This window comes from Sarcophilus harrisii, chromosome 3 (genome assembly GCF_902635505.1).
Source record: "Sarcophilus harrisii chromosome 3, mSarHar1.11, whole genome shotgun sequence".
In the NCBI taxonomy this organism is placed as follows: domain Eukaryota; kingdom Metazoa; phylum Chordata; class Mammalia; order Dasyuromorphia; family Dasyuridae; genus Sarcophilus; species Sarcophilus harrisii.
This window is the reverse complement of record NC_045428.1, coordinates 564986117-565009149: the sequence shown is the minus strand read 5'-3', so window position 1 is coordinate 565009149 and position 23033 is coordinate 564986117. Positions and strand designations below refer to the sequence as shown.

Sequence of the window (23033 nt, the reverse complement as noted above, 5' to 3'; positions counted from 1 at the left end):
GCCCGAGCCTACTCTCCCCCTCCTTCTCGCCCCCACTCCCTCCTTGCCTTCCAATTATGCAGCCAGCTTCCTCCATCCGGGCGGCTGTGAAATTGTATTAATCTGCTAGATTTCCGCGGCAATGCAGTCCCCACACTGGGGGCTCGGGTCCGGATTAGAGCAGCCCCCCCCCTTCCCGGCACACCTTCTGGGAGAAAGGGGTGCCAGCGGCGCAGCCGGAGCTCGGTTAAGGAGCCCCCAGTGGCGCGCGCACACACCCCAAACGCACAGCCGAAGTCCGGTGTGGGGTTTTGGTGCCGGGAACGGGAAGCTCTGCTCCTGCTCTCCCCGGCACAGCCCGGGCCCTAGGGCAGTCCCGTAGGCCGGTGGGGTTTTCTAAGCCAGAGCAAGGGCAGAGAAACGTTTCGGGGAATCCAGAAAGTCTGACCCCACGAACCCCTTCCAACGCACCCACCCCCGCCTCCCTCAACCCGAGGCTGACCTACAACGAAATAAATCCTCGGACAGCGAATCAGGGGGAGGAGGCAGGCCCCAGCGGTCCAGGCCTGGCCCTGGCTGCCCCTTCTGGGGAAACCCTAGCGGAGGCCGCTGGCTATCGCGATATACTACGATCTCCCGGCCTCCTCCTCCTCCTGGCTCTTCCTTTCGGAGGTTTGCTTGGCCCACAGGAAGTCTGGACAACAACGTTGTCCCTACCAAGTACGGGCTACTTAACTCCCTCAGCCCTCGCACGACCAAAGGGGTTTGTTCAGACCTCCCGATTTGGAACGGAAGGTTCCTTTGGGGTCCTTTGGATCCGGGTATCGTGACTGGCGTTCTCCCTGCTCAAAAACAAAAACAAACAAACAAAAACAATTGGCTTTGTCTCTGAGTTGTTCCGGGTCAACCAAATCCGAGACAGGGATCCTCAGTTCTCGGCATAGTGGGTTTGATGTGAGGGTGGATCGAGGACCGGCGAGGAAGGGGAAGAGAGTCTAGGGCCTTTCACCGGGTCCTTTAGCTGGTCTAAGGAGATCCCCACCCACTCCACCCCACCCTAGTACCGCCGCCACCACCGGCCCTTTCCTTCTATAGCTGAATTCGATTTTTTCTACCTGCGTTCTTCACACACACACACACACACACACACACACTCCTGGCCCGTAGATACAGAGGGTCATGTAGTGAAATTGGGGAAATATGAGGTACTTCCCCCCTTTTTGCACAACCGCTACCTTTTTCACCTTCGAAAGTGAACCTGTAAAGCTCCAGATGCGGCGGCTGGAGAGGGCAGAGGGCTGGGTCCCACTAAGGACAGGGAACGAAGCGAAGCGGCTTCCAGATTTGACAGGGAACACTTTCGTTGCTAAATGGGCGGTCGCCTGCTCTAGGAACCAAGGGAATAGCTGCACCCTAAAATACTCTCCTTCCACCTTTGTAATGGACTTCTCCCATTCTTTTCTGATTCTCCTCTCTTTCCACCTTCCCCACAGTATCCACCCCACTGGGCCAGGGCCGGGTGAATCAACTTGGCGGGGTCTTCATCAACGGCAGGCCCCTACCCAACCACATTCGTCACAAGATCGTGGAAATGGCCCACCACGGCATCCGACCCTGCGTCATCTCTCGCCAGCTCCGCGTCTCCCACGGCTGTGTTTCCAAAATCCTATGCCGCTACCAGGAGACTGGCTCCATCCGGCCTGGGGCCATCGGGGGCAGCAAACCCAGGGTGAGTGTCCTTGGGAGTCCTAAGTTCCTCAACCGCCATCCTCCGAAAGCGGAGGGAACCTAGTTCCAGATACAAGACCTGAAGGTCATATGTTCCTGAAACACCAAGTCAGGAGAAGTTATATAGAGATGCTGATGGAGAGGAGTATCATCCCCCAAGAACATACACCATCTCCAATATCCTATCTGTAAGAGAGAGTTTGATAAAAGTGGGAAAGTCTATACTGGCTCCCTTACCCCACTTCAGGGAAATGAAGGCCAGATCTCCACTTCCTCAAACCCCTAAGTCCACAATCTCCTCAAATATTTAGATAATTCATAAGCATCCTTATTCTGAAAGTCCACTTCCTTCCTTCACTATCTGATAATTGAGGATAATTTGTCAGGATTACCCAGGCTTTTGAATGCCCGGTAGACATTGCTGGAAAAGCATGAGTAACCTTCCTAGAGACCCTTGTCTGAAGACAACTCCTTGACTGCAAAAGGCTACCTCCATCCTCTACAGGTTGGCTATTTCCTCCTGGGACCTGGAGGGAATAACCCAACATTTATCTTCTCCCTGGTCTTGGCCAGGTTTTGAGAGCTATCAGGGTCTCTTCATATTGGCTTCCCCTTTCCATCTTTCACTTCACCCCCTGTCTTCAGGCTGCTACTGAGAACTTTCTTAGCTTAATAACAATAACAAACAATTCCTATGTATTTATTTGACACTTTATAATTTTCAAGACTTTCCCTTATAACATCCCTGTGAGGTAGGTAGAGCAAGTGTTAGGGTATTGCCCCATTTTACAGTTGAGAAAACCGAGACTGAAAGAGGTCAAATCACTGGTCCAGCAGTACTGCTACTAGTAAGAGATACAGATTAAATAGGAACCCAGATTTTCTTGACTGATTCTTTTTTGCCCAGCCTATGACTTAATAGAAAAAGCGGCGACTCATAATTGTGAAAACTGAGTTCCAAGTCTTATTTTTGTGACTAATTCCACTGTCACATTGGGTAAATGGCTGTCCTCTCTGGACCTCCATTTCTCCTTCTGGGAAATAAGAAGGCTCCCTTAAAGTCCCTCCCAGCTCAGCTTATCTAAGGACTGGGGTCACTGCCTCTCTCTCCTGTCTAGGATTTGTTGGCAATCTCATAATCTGAGTGCCTCAATTTTAGGTTTATATTGAAAGTGATTTCTCTCCTCCCCCCTTTCCTTTGCTACTCTTTTCCCCTGTCCTACTCCCACATTCCCTCACTAAAGCAGGTAGCCACTCCAGACGTGGAAAAGAAAATAGAGGAATACAAAAGAGAAAACCCCGGGATGTTCAGCTGGGAAATCCGGGATCGGTTGCTCAAGGATGGACACTGTGATCGCAGCACGGTTCCCTCAGGTGAGAAGGCAACTGAGCAGGCTGGGCTGGGAGCCTCACAAACAGGAGAAATGTAGTCTCCTGGAGGTACCAGCTGAACCATCTAGGGTCCTTTGCCCTCTATTTCCAGAATGTCCCTGTCAGAAGGAGTCAGGTGAGGAATATATGGGGAGGGGGAGAAGAGCAGGATAGAACATGCAAGGAGAAAGTAATTCTGTGAGAAAGGAAAGGGAAGGTAGAGAGAAACAGGGTGTATTCGTAAAGGAAAAAAGAAAGCATGAATAAGTAACAAAATTGTACCAACAAGCTCTGAGAAAGGATAAAAAGAGTTTGAAAAGGAAAACGAAGACAGTAAGAAAGAAAAAGGGGACAAAAATGCTAAAAGAACTAAAGATGATGAATAAAGAAACAGAATGGAGAGAGACAGAGGAAAGGGACCCAAATGCAAAAGCTTTTATTAAATAACAAACTGAATTTAGTAAGGGAAGAAAGTTGTGATGGCGCTCAGCTACTAGTTGACAGGAAATTGACCAGGATAAACTTGTTCTCAGAAGTGCCGGAATCTTGGTTCCCTCACCCAAACGCTGCCCTGCTCAGCCTCGGGCCCCACTGTACTTCAGGCTCTAGGCGGGCTCCAGCATGCAAGGGTCACAGCCTCCCGATTTCATCTCTTGGGCCCCCCGGCTCTGGCCTTCCCCTCTGCACTCTTAACCTAGCCCGCATTTCATGGCGCTCGTCTGGGATCCAGACACCAGAATGAGTTTCAGAGCCAAGGCCAGGGCCTTGGTTCCGGGATGGTGCTGGTGCTGGCACAAACTAGGGTGCCGGTTCCGGGTGCAACGGTGGCTTAACTGTGTTTGATTAGGAACAGCTTAGGATTGGAGAAGGAGGGGGTTCATTTAGATGTGTGCACAAATGCAGGCATAAGTATGTGGAGATGTTTGTGCATAAGTGTGTGCAAGTGTGTAAAGATACAGATATTTATTGCGTGTTTAGGAGCATGTGCCTAAAGATGCGTCTGTATAAAAGAGCAGTGTGTGTATGTTTGAGTGTGTGAATAGATGTATAGAAACATGTTTGTGAATGACTGTAAATGTGGGTTCTTAATGCATGTGAACGTTAGCGCTATATACCAGACTGGGAAGCTATGGGGGGCACCTGGGGGTGTATCCGTGGATATCCCTGTGGGTAAGTTGTGTATTTGAGTGCGATGACTTTCTCAGCGGGTGCAAGTTGCGCTGGGACACTTGTGGGCGAGCAGCTGCCAGTGCCGCTCCTTCCCCAAAGCTGGAGGGGCCAGGCTCCTGGTGGGGATGGGAGGTGGGGATGGGAGGGAAAGCTTTACTTTCTCCACAGCTTATACTTTCTCTTTTGCCTTTGAATTTCTGAGGTTTAGTGAGTTCGATTAGCCGTGTGCTCAGAATCAAATTCGGGAAGAAAGAGGAAGAGGATGAGTGCGACAAGAAAGAGGAGGACGGGGAGAAGAAGGCGAAACACAGCATCGACGGCATCCTGGGCGACAAAGGTAGAGAAAGGCCTCCCGGGGCCTCTGCGTCCTCAGAGAGAGAGAGAGAGAGAGAGAGAGAGAGAGAGAGAGACAGAGAGAGAGAGAGAGAGAGTTGTTTGTCTACTTTGAAAGAGGCACCCCGTCTTAACCTGGGAATCAGGACACCTGAGTTCAAGTCTTACCACAGCCATAATTTGCCTAGTAAACCCAGGCAAATCACTTGCCGTCTTAGAACCTCATTCTCTTTACCCGGAAAATGGGTATTAGAGAATTTGTCCTGTCCTCCTTACAAAACTATTGAAAAGATCTAAGGAGCTAAATGAATAAGCTCGGCAAGATCGGTGTAGTGGGGTAGAGCCTTGGACTTGGAAGTGAATATACCTGTCCTCGGATGCTTGCTGTGTGACCACGGCCAAGTCTACCCCCTCTGAGTCTGGCTTCCTTGTCCGTAAAAGGGCTTACTTGCATTATCCAACTTTTAAGATTATGTGAAAAGAGAGTCCTACAAATTTGCAAAGGCTCTACAAAAGCTAGATATGGCCGATGGATATAAAGCGCTTTGTATCCCCAAAGCGCTAAGAAGGGCTGGATTCTTATCGAGAGATTAGGGCTAAAGCAACCGGATTGTACAGGGCAGAGATTCTCGGAGGGAGGGGAGGACGAATGTATTCGGATCTGGAAAAGCGGGCTCTCTCGCTCTCTCTCCTCCTCCCCAAACACGCATCACGTTATTGCTATTATTTCTGGCCGTTGTAGTAAATGAATGAAGGCAAGGGTATGTCTCTATATCGTCATTGTATTACCTCCTATTATAGTCTGTTTTCTCAGCGGAGTGAAGTGCAGGGATTCGGAAGGAAGTGATGTTTGCAGAGAGCTTTGGGAAGCTCCTCCCGCCCCCAATCCGGAGAAGTAGGGGGTCAGTCAGGTCTCCCTTCTAACCCTCTTCCCCGCCGTGAGTGCAGGAAGGCGTTAGCCTGTTCGCGGGGAGTTGGGTCTCGATCAATTATTTATAGGAAACTGGAGGCGAGAGGAGGGTTAGGGGAGGGCAGCCGGAGGGGGGGTGGGGGGCGTATCGCGGCTCCCTAAATGAATTTGTTCGACAGCTTTTTCTACTGCTCCCTAAACGGTCCCTTGAAACTCCTCCTGACAGTTGAGTGATCGGTGCAATCAATATCAATTAGAGAACGCGGGGGAATCCGGTACCTCATTCTGGCCGGGGCCGAGCTGAGAGATCGCGGGCCTGCCTGGGGGTAGGGGGTGGGGAAAAGCCCGGGTCTCCCCTCCCCCGGGAAGAAGCCGGTTTGGGGCGGGCCCACGGCAAGAGAAGAAGCTAAAACGACTAGTTCCGAAGTTTCCGGCCCTGTCATGGGATGAGGGGAAAAGTAGCATCCCGGTAGTCTCGAGCCTCGGGCATGGCCGGAGAACAGGCCCACGGGCCTGCCTGGCCCGGCCCAGACTCCGCTCTCCTCGCTCCGGACCCTTGATTGTTAGAAACAGACGCGCCGACTCCAAGTTCCGCGGTCGGTTTCTCGGGGTCTGGGCCCGCGCGGGATTTGGGGGCGATTTTCTTGGTGGGCGTGCTCACCGAAAACCAATCTTGAATTTGAGGGGGTAGGAAGCAGAGAGTGGCTGTCGGATCCCTGACTCTACTTCCCGGCAGAGAGGGGACTGTGATAGTAAGTGAGACTAGAGCGTGTGGGGAGAGAGGTGGTGGAAATGATGAATAGAAAAGTAGAGATCGGAAGAGGTACGAAGGAATTGGCAGAAAAAATAAAAGAAGGCAGAAGGCAATTCCGAATTTTGTGTGTGTGTGTGTGTGTGTGTGTGTGTACGTGTGTGTGCGCGCGTTGCTGCTGCGAGACTTTGAGGAAGGCAGAGAAAGGAGTTAGGGAGAAAACTTTGAAACTCTTCGATCAGTCGTTTGTTTTGAGCAGTCCCTTTCTCCCTTAACCGCCCCCAACACATCAGCCCCGTTGTTGACTCTTCCTCCCAACCTTGAAGATGAACTTCAGAGACAAAGCCCCCTGGCTTGTTGCCGCCTCCCGAGCCCAGATCCTGCCCCACAAAGGCAGCCCCAGTACAAGAAGGAGGGCGACTAGGGAACGGAGGGAAAGGGCCCGAGTCCTGGGGAGGGGAGCGGGGGAAGGGGCGGGCTATTGACATTCAAAAACGTGCGAGCAGCCGCGCTGCTCTTGGACAAAGGGCCGGGGAGGAGGCAAAGAAAGGGAGCTAAGTTATTCGGCCGCTCCCCGCTGCTCCGAGTGCCGGGGAATATTCTAAGGCCCCTCGGGCGCCGGCCTGAGGCCCCGGACACAGCGAAATTTTGCATCAAGGGAGAGCCGGGGCACACTCTGTCTCTAAGGGTCGGCTGTGGACTTTGGAGGTTTTGTTGTGAGATTTTTTGGTTTGTTTGTTTTCCGGGCGATAGAGCGGAGGTGAGAATAATACGTGTTTCTGCGTTTAAAACACACACACACAATTTTGTACTTCTGGCTGGTGGAAAAAAGTCCCCACCCTGAGCCAAAATAAAATCCCTTTCCCCTCCACTTTCCCTTACTCCTCCGTATATGAGGCAAATCTTCCCAGTTTGAGAATCTGGCTACGGAAAGGGATCTTTTGAAGTCCCAGCAAAGGGAACTGTCCGCGGGGAGAGAGAGCTGCTAGAAATCCGGACGGCCTCTCTCGTTCTCAGGTAGCAAGTTTGAGGGCCTCGGAGTCGGTGGCACAGAAGGGAAGCCTCCGCCGAGTACCGAGATTTCGCTTCTCCGCGGGGCGCGGGAACGGGCAAAGGGCCCAAAACAGGGACTGGCAAGCAGGGAAGGGAGCCAGTGGTCTCTTGGCCCGCAGCGGCCTCAAACCCGGACTGCCGAAGCGCCTTCGTTAGACAGAGGTTGCCCCCGAGAGACCTATGAGGAGTTCGGTTTGCTACGGGGAAAGTAAAGGTTGCCCGGGATCGGGGGGAGGAGGGGAGAACGGAGCCCATTTATCCCGAGTTTGAGGAGGACCATGGATCCTGCCTTTCTGTTACGCTTGAGAGAGAAAGGATCTGGAAAGAAACGCAGGCGATTCCGTGGGGATGACTCAAATCCCGAATAAATTGTCCTCCTAACGAAAGGAGCAAGTGTGAGGCCGGAGCTGTGCAACGGAGTGTATCCGAGTGTCTGGGGGCGGGTGCCTTGACTCTGAGTGGGTGAGTGAGTTTGGACGTAGCCAGAGCTCCCGGCGCGTGGACCAGATTTGCAAGCCTTTATTTCTGAACCCCGTCAGATCAGGCCCTTTTGGGGGTCCCCCCTCCCACAGTCAGCCTTAAGGTTCAATCCCAAACCTACGGCCTTCCCGATTTGGCCACGGCGGAGGGGAGAAGCCCCGGACGGAAAGGAGAGCTAGGGCACCGGGGGTGCGTGGAGGGCTCGGGGATAGGGGGTGGAAGACAGCCACAACTTTGTTTGGGCTTCTCTTGTGACAAATGCCCTCTCGGGGGGTTGCTCCTCTCCTCGCGGGGAGTCGACAAAGAAGGGGCTTAAGAGCTCTCCTCTTTAAGAGCTAAGGAGAGATTCCTCCCTGCGCTGGTTTCTTTCTATCGTCTGCTTGGCATTTAATAATGCTAAGACTTATTAGAGCTGGTAATGAAAAGTGGGGCTGCTGAATAGGGAACTGTGTTGGAGAGGGGTGTAATAGCTTCGAGGCATGGTAAGAAACTATTTATCCGCAATCAGTCCTCACTCTCAGAGTTTGAAGCACAAACGTTAAGTCGAAGGGTTTTAAAGCAGATTAAATTGGGCTTTTATTTCTCTGCACTTTCATCTTTGAACAGCTCACTCCTGCTTGCCTTGGGCTGATATTCATGAGCCGTTCGTATTCCTTCTCTCTCTCTCTCTCTCTCTCTCTCTCTCTCTCTCTCTCTCTCTCCCTCTTTCTCTCTCTCCCTCCTTCTCTCTCCTTTCTCTCATTCTCTTTTTCCCCCATTTTCTCTTTTTTCCTCATTCATAGTCTCGGTCTCTCTTTGTCTCTCCCTGTCTGTCTCTCTGTCTCTTTCTGTCTGTCTCTCTCGCTCTCTCTTTCTCTTCCCCTCCCTCTCTCTCCCTCTTTCTTCCCCTCCTCTTCTTTTCTACTCTTAGCCTTGCTGAGACTGAGTTATTACTTACTATCCGAGCTGCTGATATTATTACAGCCGCCTAGGATCCCAGATTCTAGTCCGCGCTGTCTTCCTCACCTGGGAACGAAGATGGGCAACTCTTTGTCCTTCTCGACTCTTCCTCCTTTCTCCTCCCCACCCTAGTCCTGTCCCCCCTTTACCCCAGTCTCGGGAGCCGAGAAGGGAGGAAAGGGCCCAATAGCCGTTTATGAAGAAGGAAAGAAAGTTTCCCTCCTTTGATTCCGGGAAGGACAGACTTTGAGAACAAGTTGGAAAGAACCGAGGGAAGGGAACCCAAGCTGAAGAAACTAGTGGGACTGGAAGAAGAGTGAGACCGAAAACAATACATAGGAGAGAGAGAGAGAGAGAGAGAGAGAGAGAGAGAGAGAGAGAGAGAGAGAGAGAGAGAGCTGAAACTGGAGGTCAACACTGAAACTGACCAAGTCATAGTTGAAACTATCAGGGTCGGAGCTAGAAAGCAGAGCTAGGAGAGAAACTCGGCGTGGGTGCTTGAAACCATTTCGGCCAAACCCCGAAGAAAATCTGTCTTCCCCCTTGACCCTCAAATCTTAAAAACCCACTCCCGAAATGTTTCTTTTGGAGTCAAGAGGCCTTGGAGAGGAAGCGGCCGGGGCTCCGGGTGGCCCAGGACGGGTCTAGGGCAGTGTGTGTGGGCGGATCCAGGTCGTGTCTCTTTGTTTTCCTTTTTTATTTTCTTCTTCTTTATTTTTAAGCGGGCGGAAGGGGGCTGATGAATTTACAGGTGTAGTACGGGAGTGGGGAAGTAGCGGCGGGAGGGAAGAAGGTCTATTTAGACACTTGAAAAGAGGAGGTAGCAACAATTTAATTTGGCCGAGTCTGCTAATGCGGTTTTCTGTGGCTTGCTACACTGGAGGAAGCTGTTTTGATTGTGCGTACAAGGACCTGCCAAATTTAATTAGGCTCCGGGGGAGCGAGTGAATAGGGGAAGGGGGAGCAGCTCCTCTCGGCCCCCGCCGCATTTTCGGCTTCACACCTGGGAGTGGCATTGTTTACTGGACTAGTGAGAGGAAGGTGGGAGGGAAAGAAGTGTGTGCTTGCCTGTGTGTGTGTGTGTGTGTGTGTGTGTGTGTGTGTTGGGGGGGTGATCGAAGAGAAAACAAGGAGAGGAAGGGAGCCTAAGCAGGTTGGGGGTGGGGTGCTAGCTGATAGTCAATTTATCAGAAGCCATCTGCATTGATTTAAACCAACAAGTTCCCTCCTCGGTAAATGTGTGTTTTAAGAGAGGTAATTGACACTTCACCAAATCAAAGGATTACCCCGGTTGGCAATCTAATCAAACAGAGACCAGGCTGGATTTGTGCCTGTTCAGAGAAGGATCAACTTCGCATAATGGGGGCCAGGAGAAAGATAGGAGGGTGTCAGGCAATTCGCTGGCTTTCGCCTGGGCTCCTCCGTGCATATTCAGTGGGGCTAGAGAGGGGTGGGGGGAGAGAGGATGAGAGAGAGAGAGAGAGAGAGGAGCGATGATGGTTCTGGAGAAGGAAGGTTGAGGGGAGTGAGAAAGTCCCAACAGAGAAGGCCATTTCCACAGAGTTAGAACACCCGGTGCTGACAAACCCCCTCCCCCGTCCCCCCTCCCAAAAAAAAGCAGAACACGAAGCTGAGACAAATGCAATACAACAATAAAGGGAGATAACAATTACAAAGGCAAACACAGGCTTTCACTAGCTAGTAGCCTCAGAACCTGGTGTAAATAAACAAAGTAGGCAAATGTTTGCAAGATAAACTCTCTCCTAAATCAAGTGTGACGGGAAGGAGAGAAGAGACAGAAGGAGATAAGGTTGGAGGGAGAATGAATGGCATAATCGAATACAAGACATTTTAAAAAGCAAACTTTAAACAAGGGAAAGCAGGGGAGGGGAGAGTAATTATCCACCCAGGAGAGGGCAGGGTAGCCCAACCCGGTGCTCCTAAGGGGAGCCTGGAAGGGGGAAGTACTGAAGGAGAAGGAGGAGATACATTTCAGGGATTTCCAGAATGTCCAGGATAAACCATAAGACTATCAGAACTAGAAAGGACCTCCTTGAATTCCTTAGAACATAGAACATCCAAGCTGGAAGGAATATTAGAACCCGGACTACCAAAGCTGGGAGAGCCTTAGAACCCAATGTCAGAGCTGGAAGAAACATCAGGATAGAAAATGTCAGAGCTGAAAGAGATCTTTGGATAGAGGCTGTCTATGTTGAAAGAGCACATGGAATGTCATAGCTGGAAGGGATCTGAGAGGTTGCCTATTCATTGACTTGATTTTACAAAGGAGGAAACTGAGGCCCAAAGAAGTGCAATGAATTAAAAAGAGGCTATACTTTACTAGGAATTTACTGTTGAAGGAAGGAAGGAAGGAAGGAAGGAAGGAAGGAAGGAAGGAAGGAAGGAAGGAAGGAAGGAAGGAAGGAAGGAAGGAAGGAAAGAAGGAAGGAAGGAAGAAAGAAAGAAAGAAAGAAAGAAAGAAAGAAAGAAAGAAAGAAAGAAAGAAAGAAAGAAAGAAAGAAAGAAAGAAAGAAAGAAAGAAAGAAAGAAAGAAAGAAAGAATTATATCCTGAATTTGGCTTCCTGGTTCGTCCTGAAGTCACCTCTCCTAAGCATTACCAAATGGAGACCAATCTGCTGTGTGTCCACCTCAAGACATTTCCAAACACGGAGGTTTTCCAGGCATTGTACATAAGAGACTTGGGCAATTGGCCCAGTGGTTAAAGGAATTAGATATTTACCAGTTTGAAATAAGCCTGGTTAAGAAAAGGAGGAAGATCGAGAGAGAGAGACATTGAAAAGATGAGACAGGGGGAAGACTTCAAACGAATTCATCATTTGGAATGGTGAAGGGGAGATTTACCAGACAGTATTGGGAAGTTATTTAGATATTAATAACATATTTTCCTGAGGCGGGCCGACTGCCACCATCTGCACTTCTCTCGCAGCTATTTGGCTGGGTGAAATATGGGAGCCTCAAATGTTGGGGAGAGATAACACAATCAGGCTAACCCTGGTCCTGTGACTGCATCATAGCGTTAAACCCGGATTAACCTCCCCCCCTCCCCCTTCCCTTTCCCCTCCCCTGCCTCAGCTTTCCAAATTTTCAGTGGAATTTACATGGAAGGATTTAAAAGCACATATAACACTAGCCTTAAAGCGATAAGGTGATTATTTGGCCTTGGAAAAAAACACACGCTATGTCTTTGTGAATATGATAGTTGCCACTGGAAATATTTCTGTATAGGTATGGAGAGAGGGAAGGGGGAGGATGGGAAGAGAGAGAGAGAGAGAGAGAGAGAGAGAGAGAGAGAGAGAGAGAGAGAGAGGAAGCAAACAAAGATTCTCTTATGATATTTCTTCCCCAAAGTTCTATCACCAGCATCCAAAAGAATATGTCTGTTCATTGTACACCTATTATTTGGTCCAGCTGGTCCTAGAGATACGAGGATAATTTTTTAAAAACCATTCCTTGAGAACGCAAGGAATTCACTATCTTCATTGGGAAAATAAGACTGGGGGGGGGGGAATAACAAATAATCAGGGGAGTCAGAAACCATCATCAATGCAAGAGGAGTAGAACATGCAAAGTACTTTTCCTCATCTGTAAAAGGGAGATAATAATCCCTGCTCTGCCCCACTCACAGCAGGAAGTTTGAGAACATCGGTTGGGTAGGAGAGGGCTTTGGAACACACACCCCTCCCCAAAAGCTCGTATAAGTAGTGTTGCGATTTATTATTCTTAAGGTTTAAAAACTGACTTGTCTGAGGTGCAAAGAGAAGACTTCACAAAGATTGTGGGACGTGCGTTGAGCCTTGAAGGATGGGTAAAGGGGAGGAGGGGGATAGCATTCCAGGCATTCCTAAGAAAGCATTGGTTAAAAAAAAGAAAGAAAAGAAAAGAGATCAATAGAATCTTAGAACCACAGAATGTTGGGACTTGAAGAGAACTTAGAACATAAAATGTCAGAACTAGAAGAGATATTAGAACATAGACTGTTTGAGCTGGGAAGTGACTTAGAACAGAGTATATCAGAGTTTGAAGGGATATAGGGATAGCCCTTCGAATATAGAATATTCGAGTTCCGGAGGACTTTAGGGGAGAATTCCAAAGCTACTATTTAGTGAGAGGTCTCTTGTCTGCTCCATCCCAAAGATCTTAGCCCTATATCTGTCTTTAACGAGGATTTAAATCCCTCCATTTAAGGTCCTTCAGTAATAAGTTCCTTATTTTCAAAAAGGCAGTAAGGTTAGCATTTGCACGTAGTGCTTGTGTCGGGGTGTGTTTCTTCTCTTTAAATTTGGAAATCGGGTATTTAATGTAGCCACTCTCCCTTTCAGCTTCCGCTTTCTTCGTGCATTCCCCTCCCCCATTCTGCCTCCCCCCCCCCCCAAAAAAAAAAACCTTTCGAGACTATTTTGGCTGGGGGGAGAAAAAAGGTGTAAGCGGGGTCAGTATTTCCTTGGGTTGTTCCGGAGGCTGTGAGCCCGGGCTAGGGTCGAGCCAGGGGGGAAGGAGCTCCCAAATCGAATCAAGGCAGAACGGTGACCTAAGGCTGGCCGAGGTTGGGGGGGGGGGGGTAGGGGAGAATGGCTGCTATTGGAAAGTTCTCTCCTGAACTTCAAACAAAGAAGGAGAGGGAGAGGCAGGTCAAGGGTCAGGGGGAGACAGGAGAAGGGGGTAGGGAGAAGGGGGTGAGGGACAAGAGGAGGAAGGGAGGGGAGGAGGACTCAGGGGAAAGAGGAAGGGATTGAAAACAGGGAAGGGGGGGAGCAGATCCTTCCCCTCCTCCCCCTCAGTCCCAGACCAAGGGGTCAAAGAGGCGGATACTGGAGCCGTCAGGTGTCCCTAGTAGAGGCTGGAAACCCCGGTATCTTGTGTTCCCGCAAAGGTAACAGGGGCATCTCTGGACCCCAGCTCCAGCCCACGAGCTGGGAATCACTAGAGGGAGCTACAGGGGTGGGGCTGAGATCTGTGTATTTTATTGAACTCCTCGAATGTATGCGCTCCCCCCTTTGGAAACCTCAAAGCGCTATAGAAAGGAAACTACCGTCATTGTCACTATTATTTCTGTTACTATTCGTGTCCTCCACTGCCCCATCGTTGCTCCCCTGGGGACCAGACCCACACAACGTGTATTTCCTTGGGGAGACGGCTGTCCTTTCTATTCTGTGGTTGTACAAAATGTGTCCGCAGGGCAGTACGCAAGACTCCGGGGCGGTACTGACTCACCGAAGTGTGTCACCCCGGAACTGTCCGAATTGTGACGTTGTGCCCGCGTGGGCCCGAGTGTGTTCTCGGTCAGTAGGCCGGGAGCTGTTTTAAGTCAGTGGCTCCAGATCTCTGGGCAGCGACCCGGACTTAGGGAACCTGCCAGTGAGCTCATTGCTTCAGCCGAACGGTGGAGTTCAACGGGCCCCCAAAAGGGAGACGCACAGAGAGAGCGAAATAAATAGATACAGTGAGCAAGAACCTTAGAAAGCCAGGCGAGAACCCAGTAGAAAAAAGCAAGAAAGCAGAAAGCCAGAAAGACGGGGACAAAAGTCGTGAGATAGAGAGAAAGCAAAGCCCCGAAAGACTTGGAAATGCGGGAAGAAGCTTAGATAGAAGAAGCACAAAGAGATAGGGATAACGATACATGGAGATCGTGAAGAGAGAGAGAGAGAGAGAGAGAGAGAGAGAGAGAGAGAGAGAGAGAGAGAGAGAGAGAGAGGAAAAGAGCAGGGAGAGGAGGAGAGGAGAAGGGGGGACAGGAGAGGACAGGAGAGAAGAGCAGAGCAGAGGAGCAAAGGGAGAGTGGCGGCAGGACCGGAGGAAGCCGGGGAGCGAGGCCTTTTGATCCTCGCTTTGCTTCCCCTTATCAGAAACATTTTCGGTGACACGCGCACAAAGGGAGTTCATCATATTACCGCACGGCCCGACGGCTCGCAGGGATCGCGGGCTATTAATTAGAGCCTCGCTCTGGCTGGCGGGGCGGGCGCGGACATCTGAGGCGCTCCGATTACTTGCTTCGCTAGTTCTGGCCTTAGGATGAATGAGCTGAGAAGGGGATGGTCCTCAACGTCTCCCGGGGCTGGGGTAGTGGTGGCTGGGGATGGAGTCGGGGGAGCTGGTTCATTCAATAAATAAACAGACTGTCGGTGGGGATGGGGGGGGGGGGGGGGGGGATAAAAGGAGGGAAGGGAGGCTTAAAGACTGACCACATGTCACCTCTTACCTTTCCCGGATCCAAGAGTCGCTTCGGCAGTCTCACTTGTCATTTTCCGGGGTTTGGTTTGGTCTGGTTTTGGTTTTGACTGAAAGTGCAATGCCCTTGTCCCTCTGGGAGATAGGGAGCGTGGATCAGCGTCCCCAAGCCTTCGGCTCGGGAAGTCACTGATCCCAAAGGGCTAGAGAGCAGTACGTGAGGGGAAAGGGCAGAAATAGAACTCAGGACGTCTTCCTGACAGACAGATCCACCGGTTCCCCTTTATCCAGACTAAAACTCTGGAAGGGACCTTAAGAATATGGGCGTTGCAGCCGAAAGAGCCCTAAAAACCGATGATGGAGCTGGAAAGGTCCTTGGAACCTAGACTGTCAGAGCTGGTGGAAAGGGCTTAGAATATAGAACGTTAGTGTTGAGAAAGAATTTAGGACATGGAAATAGCTGGGAAGAAACAATCTTAGAAGGGGGGGTGGTAACCTGACTTGCTCAGGAATATCCTTTCCTTTTCTTTGGGAGGTTCCGCTTTCCCCAAACTGGGCCGGCCAGAACAGCGTCACATCAGCCAAGTGCCCAAACAAGGGTGGTAAATTGGAATCCAGGTTGTAGACTCTCTCCCTCCCCCCACCTCATCTGTACCAGGTGTATTTCAGAGAGATCCTCCTCCAAGGAGAACTAAAAGGAAGCTCCACATCACAAAGGAGAGAGAAAAGCCTGATCTCTGGAGAGGATTGTCAACCCTCTGAGGGCCCCCTGCTACACAGAGAAGGGAGTGGGCCTGGTGGCAGATTGTCCAAAAGTGAAGAGGGAAAGGAGCCGTCTTGGATCCTCCTCATCCTCGTTGCCTTTCCCAGAGGCGGGATTTGGGAGGCCAGACCTCTACAGCAAAGCCTCCCTCGAAGGAAGGAGGCACAGAGCATACCCTGGGTAGAGTTTGAGGGTTACTTTATGAGTAAGCATTAGTTGTCGGTCCTGCTACCCCTCTTCCTCACACCCACCCCGGAGTATTGTTCTTTCTCCTGGGTCCTTCTAGATACTGTGTATATGTGTGTGTTTAGGGTTGACTAAAATTGGAAGGAAGCCCTCCGCTTGACCCCGGAGAGCACTGTTGGTCGGGGTCCTTCCAGCCTGGGGTCCGAGGTGCCTGGGGGAGGAGGGGCCGAGTACTAGAGGCACCCAGGGGGCTTTCGCCTTCAGTGCTCTCTTTGTCTGAGGCGCCGAAAGATCGCAGATCAAAGAGACACTGGACCTTCCTTCCCAACAAAAAAAAAGGGGGGGGGGATGGAGTGGGGAAGCGGGAGGGCTCAAGAAACATTCTGAAAACCCTGGTCTGAACTCTCCCGGAGTCTCTAAGGCCCAGGCAAGATTCACCTCCCATCCCCTTCCCTTCCTCCCCTCAAAAAGCAGAGTGGAGGGGGCAAGTTTGGGAAACTCCTCTGCTGCCCCACTACTGCCTTCTTTCCATTCCAAAGATCTCAAAGCCATTCAGATTTGAGGTTTTAGGGATCCCCCGGCGGGAGGGGAGAAGAAAGAAAGGGGACAAATAGACCTGGATGAAATAGAAGTGGGCGAATTATCCATTTTATTTGGGGGATTGGACTCTCGAATCAAATTAATAATTCATCCGCTCCTAGTTTCCACCAGGCCAAGGGAGATGAGGCTGTGTTTGGGACTCAAGGGAAGCTATGATGGAGGAGGCAGGGGGAACCCCTCGATTTCTCCCAGAGTCCTCTTTAATGCTACTCTGGAGTGACTCTCCAAGCTCAAGACAGAGAACGGAAATTACTTTGGAGAAGTGCGTGTGTGCCAGCGCGCACCTTTATTTTGTGTTTGGATGCTGGGAATTATTTGTCTCCCTTTGTGTTTGTTTCCCACTCTGTTGTTTTTTGTCTGTTGTATTTCCGTGTGGATTTTGTTGTTGTTGTGTCCTGTAACCTTTCTGCTGATTTGTGCGGTCCTGATATTTTCCCCTCTGTTGCGGTGGTCCCGTGTGCTAGGGTTTGTTACACTCCCGATCCCCATCGGTTTCTGTGGAACTACTTGTAGGGCCGGGTATGGGCAGAGGAAAAGTAGGGGGCAAACAGCACCTACCAAACAGCAGGCCTGGGGGTGCCAAAGGAGGGGAGATTTGGGGGCTGAAGCCAGTAACTAGGAAAAATGAGAGAAAATGGGGGGGAGGAAGAGAAGTGGGCAGGAGCATGTCTTTCCAAAGAGGCTCCTGAGAGAAGAGCTCTTTGTGGTCCCCAAGGCCTGGCTCTAGTGATTTAAGTGAGCTAAGCAGGGAGAGGGAGGTCCGAGTCCCATTCTCCCCACTCCCTCCCACCGCTAAACTCTCAGACTACATCCCCAAGTACAAGTATCACCCCAGCGTCTCACACAGTGCAGAGTCTATGTTTAAACTTGGAGTGTCCCTGACCCTTCAGCCCCTGTCCTGGGCCACGGTAGCCCAAAGGGGGTAAATAAACAGGAGATTTCGGTAAAGTCACCGAAAACATCTTTTCCTTCCCCCTCTCTTGTTTCCTGGAACCTTGGGCAGGCAAATCTTTTCCCTCAAGGCCCAGCCTAGAGCCTGCCTGAGTCCCTCCCCTCTCTCTGGGGTAAGTTGGGGCCCAACTCCAGTTTTTGGGAACCAGCGCAGATTTTTCGGCCTAGGTTCGGTAGGGCTTGAAGAATTGCTCCTCACCTCACCTGCTTCGAGAGACTACTGAGGCTCTCTGGGCGGAAGCCTGGGAGGTTAGGTAGGGAGCTTGACAGCTCCCCCACCCCACATATACCCACAAAAAAGATCCAGACCTCCAGGTAGTATTAATTGGTCATTCCATGGAGTTTTTTCTCCCGAAGTGCAAGGTTCCTAGCGCTTCAAGCTTGATCGGGCCTTTTAATTGATCGTTTTTTAGCTTAACTATCCTGTAAGGTAGAGCAAAAATCTTAATACCCCCATTTTATAGATGGCAATACTGAGACTCTGAGCTGTGAAGTAAGACGCATAATATCACGTCATGGGTTCCTTTCTTAGCGCCGCCGCGGAGTTCAAGATGGAACTTGAACCCGAGTCTTGTGACCAAGCAGGGCTCTTTCCCGGGGGCTCCCTGGTCCCCATCCGGAGCCTCCCCGCTCATTGGCCGAGCTAGGGATGCGGAGGGGAGATGTGCCTAAGAAGCACCCCCTTTCACACACAGGCCAAAGTATCTCCCTTGGGGTTCAACGCCAGGAACTCTCCAGGCAAGAATCAACCATCACTGAGATCACATTTAGAAAACAGGAGAGGCTGCGGATAGGACAAGGTTTCCAACTGCTCTTAGCCCTCCCCTCACAGCCTGTCCCCTGGCTGCCCATGCCCTCACACCCCGGAAGGAGGTTTAAAGAGGGAAACGCTAATGCTTCGGAGTCCGGAGCCCCAGGTTCCACTAAGAAGCGGGCCACTTCCTCGCGAGCTTAATCTGTGACCTGGAGCAAAGTACCTGACCCTGGGGCATCTCCTTTCCCTTTTATCGAGCGAGGAAGTTTCAGCTGCTTGCTAAGGGCCCTCTCAGCTCTGCCATTCATTCAATGGCTGCAGGTCCCTCGGTTCATTTCTACCGTTCCACGGTCTAGGACTATACTCGGTTAATATCCCGTGTTCTAAGGACCTCCGCTGGGTCATCCCAAGGCCCCAACCCCGATGTTCTCCTTGTCGGTCTCCGGACCTCTCTGGGTCGTTCAGAAATATTTGTGGCCTCCAATCTGTGGTTTTTCAGTCTGCTTCCTTCGCTCCGTCCCCCCACAAACTCCTAAGCGGATCCCTGGCCTGGGCTCCCGGGCCCGAGGCTCCCTCCTTCCCTCCCCCTCAGTACCCGGGGCTCCGGCTTCTCCTCCCCCCGCCCTTCCCCCAGCCTCCCCCGCCCCTCCCCCCCTCAGTTTTGTGAGCCCCCTCGCCCTCGGCACTCCCCTCCTCCCCCCCGCTCCCCCTCCCCCCGCCCCGCCCTCGCGCCTCAGTGGCCACTTTAGAAATACAAACAACTTGAAAGATGAAGTGGCCCTGGCCGACTGAGGCCCTCCAAAGCCGAATGCTTGTTCGCGCCTAACTATGGAGTGTGCAGCGGCCTCTGTCTAATCCCGTTTTCAGTTTCGCCGACAAGCGCCGGGGAAGTTCTGCCGGCCTCCCGGCCCCTCAGGAGGCTGATTAGACAACAAAAAAACCCCATTATCCCAAGAAGAAAACCGGGAGGCGACGCGGGGCGCTCCCCGCTCAGGCCGGGGGGAGGGGACGGGGAGGGGGAAAGGGGTGGGGGAGGAGAGACGCTACGAAACTATTGACTTAGTGGATAAAGTCAAGAGGTGGACACTTCGGGGACCCGGGGCGGGGGGAGGGGACGGGAGGATCGCGATCGGGAAGGGGAGCCGAGGGAAAGCCGGCGACCCTGACCCCGCCGCAGTCGCACGGGTGCTAGGGAAAGACCTCGGGGATGGGAAGCCACTTTCCCATCTCTGGACCTCAGTTTCTTTATCTGTAAAAGGAGAGAATCGATCTCTTTCAGCTCTTTATTGAAGACACTTAATAAATATTAGTTGACTGACCGTTGCAGTGTCTTTCCCGGCTCTAAGCTTCTGTGTTCCGAAGTCCCTTCCCGTTTTGACTTCTACGATCTGAAGTCCGTCTCAAGTCCGACATTCTAGATTCTAGATTCGTCCCAATTCTTAACGCTCCGCGTCCTACCCTCCCAACCAACTTCGACGTTCTATCTACTAAAGTCCGTCTCATCTCTTTGACAGTCTATGTCCTCACGTCCCTTCCAACTTGGACTTTCCGTTGTAAAATCCTTTCTAGTTTAGGTTCCTCCTACGGTCTAAGATTCTCTTGTGTAACCTTCGGAAAATAGCTTTAAGTGGTGATTTATTTTTTTACTTTAATTGTCTTGTTTGCTCGTTTTGGAGTTCTCTTAGCAAAGACATCGGGCTGGTTTGCCATTTCCTTTTCCGGCTCATTTTTTTTTTCAATTAAGGAAACTGAGGCAGACAGCGCTAAGTGACTTGCCCAGCTAGTCTCTAAGGCCAAATTTAAACTCCGGATTTTCCGGACTCCACACCCCGCACTCTATCCATTTTTTTTTTCTTTTGTAAGAAAGCAAAGCAATAATGGAAGGATCTGGTATTTCATATGAATAAAACTGTCAGTAAGTCACAGAGAAGTCCTTGCTTAAAAGTTAAGAGACTTCCTGAACGTCACCCGGGTAGTGAGTTTCTTAAAAATCATTGTAAAAATTAACTTCTTTTGTGGCTTTTTAAAAGTATTTTCCCTCAAAAGATAATTCCTTTAAGGGAAAAAAAAGTTAAAGACGGGGAAAAAATCCTAAAGAACCCATGTCACAACAAGTGCTTTGGGAAGCATTGTTCTATAATTCTACCATTCTCCAATTACAGAATTTTCTTCTCTGGATCTCAGTTTCCTCTTATGTCAAATAGGAACAATAATCTCTAGTCTGCCTTGTGAAGATTAAATGAGATAATAGTTGTGCACGAATTTTATAAACTATAAAACTAGTTTTGTTTGGGGCAGAAGGGCTAAGTGGAGAGAATTCAGAACTCACCGAAGGCTTCCCCCTCCCACCTAGCAAAACAAAACAAAACACCTCTCCGAAGTTCCCTCTTTGTTCCTTTGCTTTATTCTTGAAGATTATTCTAATCACCACAATAGTGATCTGTGGTTAGCAATAATAGTTCATATCCATGTAGTGCTTAGAATTCTCAAAGCATTTTTCTCAAAATCACTTCTTGAGGTAGGTAACACAAATACTATAATCCTCAGTACAGATAAAGAAAATGAGGCAAAATGACTTGTGCAAGGTCACATAGCTAAGAATGGCAGATGAGAGTTTCTCAACAGTCACACCATATAAGAAAGCTTAGAAAACTGTCAGATACTGCAGATGGTGATGATGTTGATATGATGCCTCCAATTACTATGTAATTCTGGCCTTGCTTTAGACTATCAAGTCATAGAGGAAAATTCTCATTCCTGTTTCTGAGGGATTCCTTTTCTCACCAAAGAGACAGTGATTTAGCTGTATGATCTTGGATAAGTCATTCTAATTTCTCTGGGCCTCAATTTCCCAATCTGTGAAACAGCGGGAGGGGGTGTAGAATAGATAGTATTTAAAATCTCTTTCATATCTAACATTCTATCATTCTTTTGGTCCAAGATCCCACAAATTAATTTAGAAATTCCTGGCATACAGTAGGAGCTTAATAAATGCTTATTGCCTTGCTTTGCTTTGCCAAAGGCACATCCTTGAGACAATATGGAGAGAGTTCCCCTTTTATCCCTTTAGAGTCTCCTCCCACAAAAAAAAAAAAAATCCTTTATTTTTAGCTGTCTTTTAAAAATTGAGTTCCAAATCCTCTCTCTCCCTTCCATTCCTCTTTTACCCATTGAGAAGACAAGATCCCTTCAAAGTCTTGAAAGGAAATTTAGATCCAGTCCCCTGTAAACTAAAGTGAAAGGATGGTAGAGCTGGAGCACCTACATTTTCCCCTGAGCTTTACCACTAAGTAATTGTATGACTTTGGACAAGTAATTTCTTTCACTGGAACTCAGTTTACTTCTCAGTGAAATAAAATATTAAACCAGATGGTGGCCATTGGCTCTTTCCAATTCTGAATTCTGTGTCTAGGTGCGGGGAGGGACGGGAATATTATCTAAGAAGACGTATAAAGGAAAGTTCATTCTTCCCTAAAGGCAGGATAAGGTGTAGACCCACAAGTGCTGTCCTCTGTCCTCCCCAGTCAGTCCAGATCTGAGGTGAGCCTACAATCTCCTATCTCCATCAGCAGTGGGAAGAGGGTCTGATGCTTTCCTCCAGTTCTAGGATCGGAGCCCCGGGGCACTGTTAATGGACTTTAGAGATAAGGGCCTATTGCTTATCTGGTGGCAAATGATCCCTCTTCTCTTCCTTTTCCCTTCTTTCTATTATGTGATGGCCCGTGGGGTTTGGACTAAAAGATCTCTAAAGCTCCCTCCTGGCTTTAAATCTGAATGAGTAGCTCTTGGCTGCCTGCTCTAATAGAGACCCTGCCGGCTGGGAAGAGGTCACTGGGGCCTTATTTCAAGCTCAATCCTTGGCTTGCTGTGGGATCCTGGAGATTCTCTGTGCTACAATTGTTTAGGAAAAAATGGAACTGTGGATGCTTTCCCTAGAGGGACATTGAAGAGGAGGTAAAGCTCTCCCTTTAGAATCGTTTCCTGGAGCAGGAAACCCAAAGATTAATATAGAATCTATAGACTCTTGGAGCTGAATGGGACTTGGAGTCATAGAAGGGGGAAAGGTTCTGGGAGCTGGGGCTGGGGGGGAAGGGGGAAATAGAGTTAGGAAGGGACAGAGGAGAGGTCATATTTAAAGAGAAAAGAGAATTTAGAAATTTAATTCCAACTTCCTCATTTCACATATGTGGAAACATTCAGGGATGTTAACAAATTTCCCTAAGATCCCACAAATGGTTAATTGTACAGTATGAATCGGAGCCCCACTTTTCTGATTTGTATCTGATATCAAAACTGTCTTCTTAGAACATTAGAGCCAAAGGCACATTAGAACATAGAATGTTAGAGCTGGGAGGGCTCCTTAGAATAGAGGATGTCAGATCTGGGGGAGATCTTAGAACATAGAATATTAGAGCTAGCAGGGCCCTGAAGAGAATGTCAGAGCTAAGAGGAGCCTTAGAAGACAAAATGTCAGAGCTGGCAGAGCCCTTAGAACAGAGAAATCAGAGCTGAGAGAGACTTGTAGAATACAGAATGTCAGAGCTGGGAGGGGCCTTAAAATATAGAATATCAGAGCTGGAAGGAGTCTTGAAATATAGATTAGAAAATAAAGGAACTTTCCACAACACATAGGATGTTAGAACCTAGAACATAAATGTAGAACCTAAGAACATAAAATGCCAAAATTAGAAGAGGAGTTCGAAGATAGAATGATAGGCTAGAAGATGTTAGAGCCAGAAGCAGTTTTAAAAGACAATGTTGAAATAGAAAATGTCAGCACCAAAAGGACTCTTGGAAATCATCCAGTTAAACTTCGTTTTACAAGGAGGAAACTAAGGTGGGTAGAAGATTTGGTAGAAGAGCAGGGTGGAAATGGGA

The 23033-nt window shown here is 49.6% G+C and overlaps 1 protein-coding gene across 1 annotated transcript in view; it reads left to right on the top strand.

The window, feature by feature from the left end:
- Nucleotides 1–23033, top strand: part of PAX7 (paired box 7) — a 104240-nt gene that overhangs the window by 3405 nt on the left and 77802 nt on the right. Inside the window, exons 3-7 of the mRNA XM_031961545.1 lie at nt 337–651; nt 1473–1708; nt 2213–2280; nt 2867–3081; nt 4457–4585. Coding sequence (XP_031817405.1) covers nt 337–651; nt 1473–1708; nt 2213–2280; nt 2867–3081; nt 4457–4585 — 963 coding nt within the window. The remainder of the gene's footprint in view (nt 1–336; nt 652–1472; nt 1709–2212; nt 2281–2866; nt 3082–4456; nt 4586–23033) is intronic.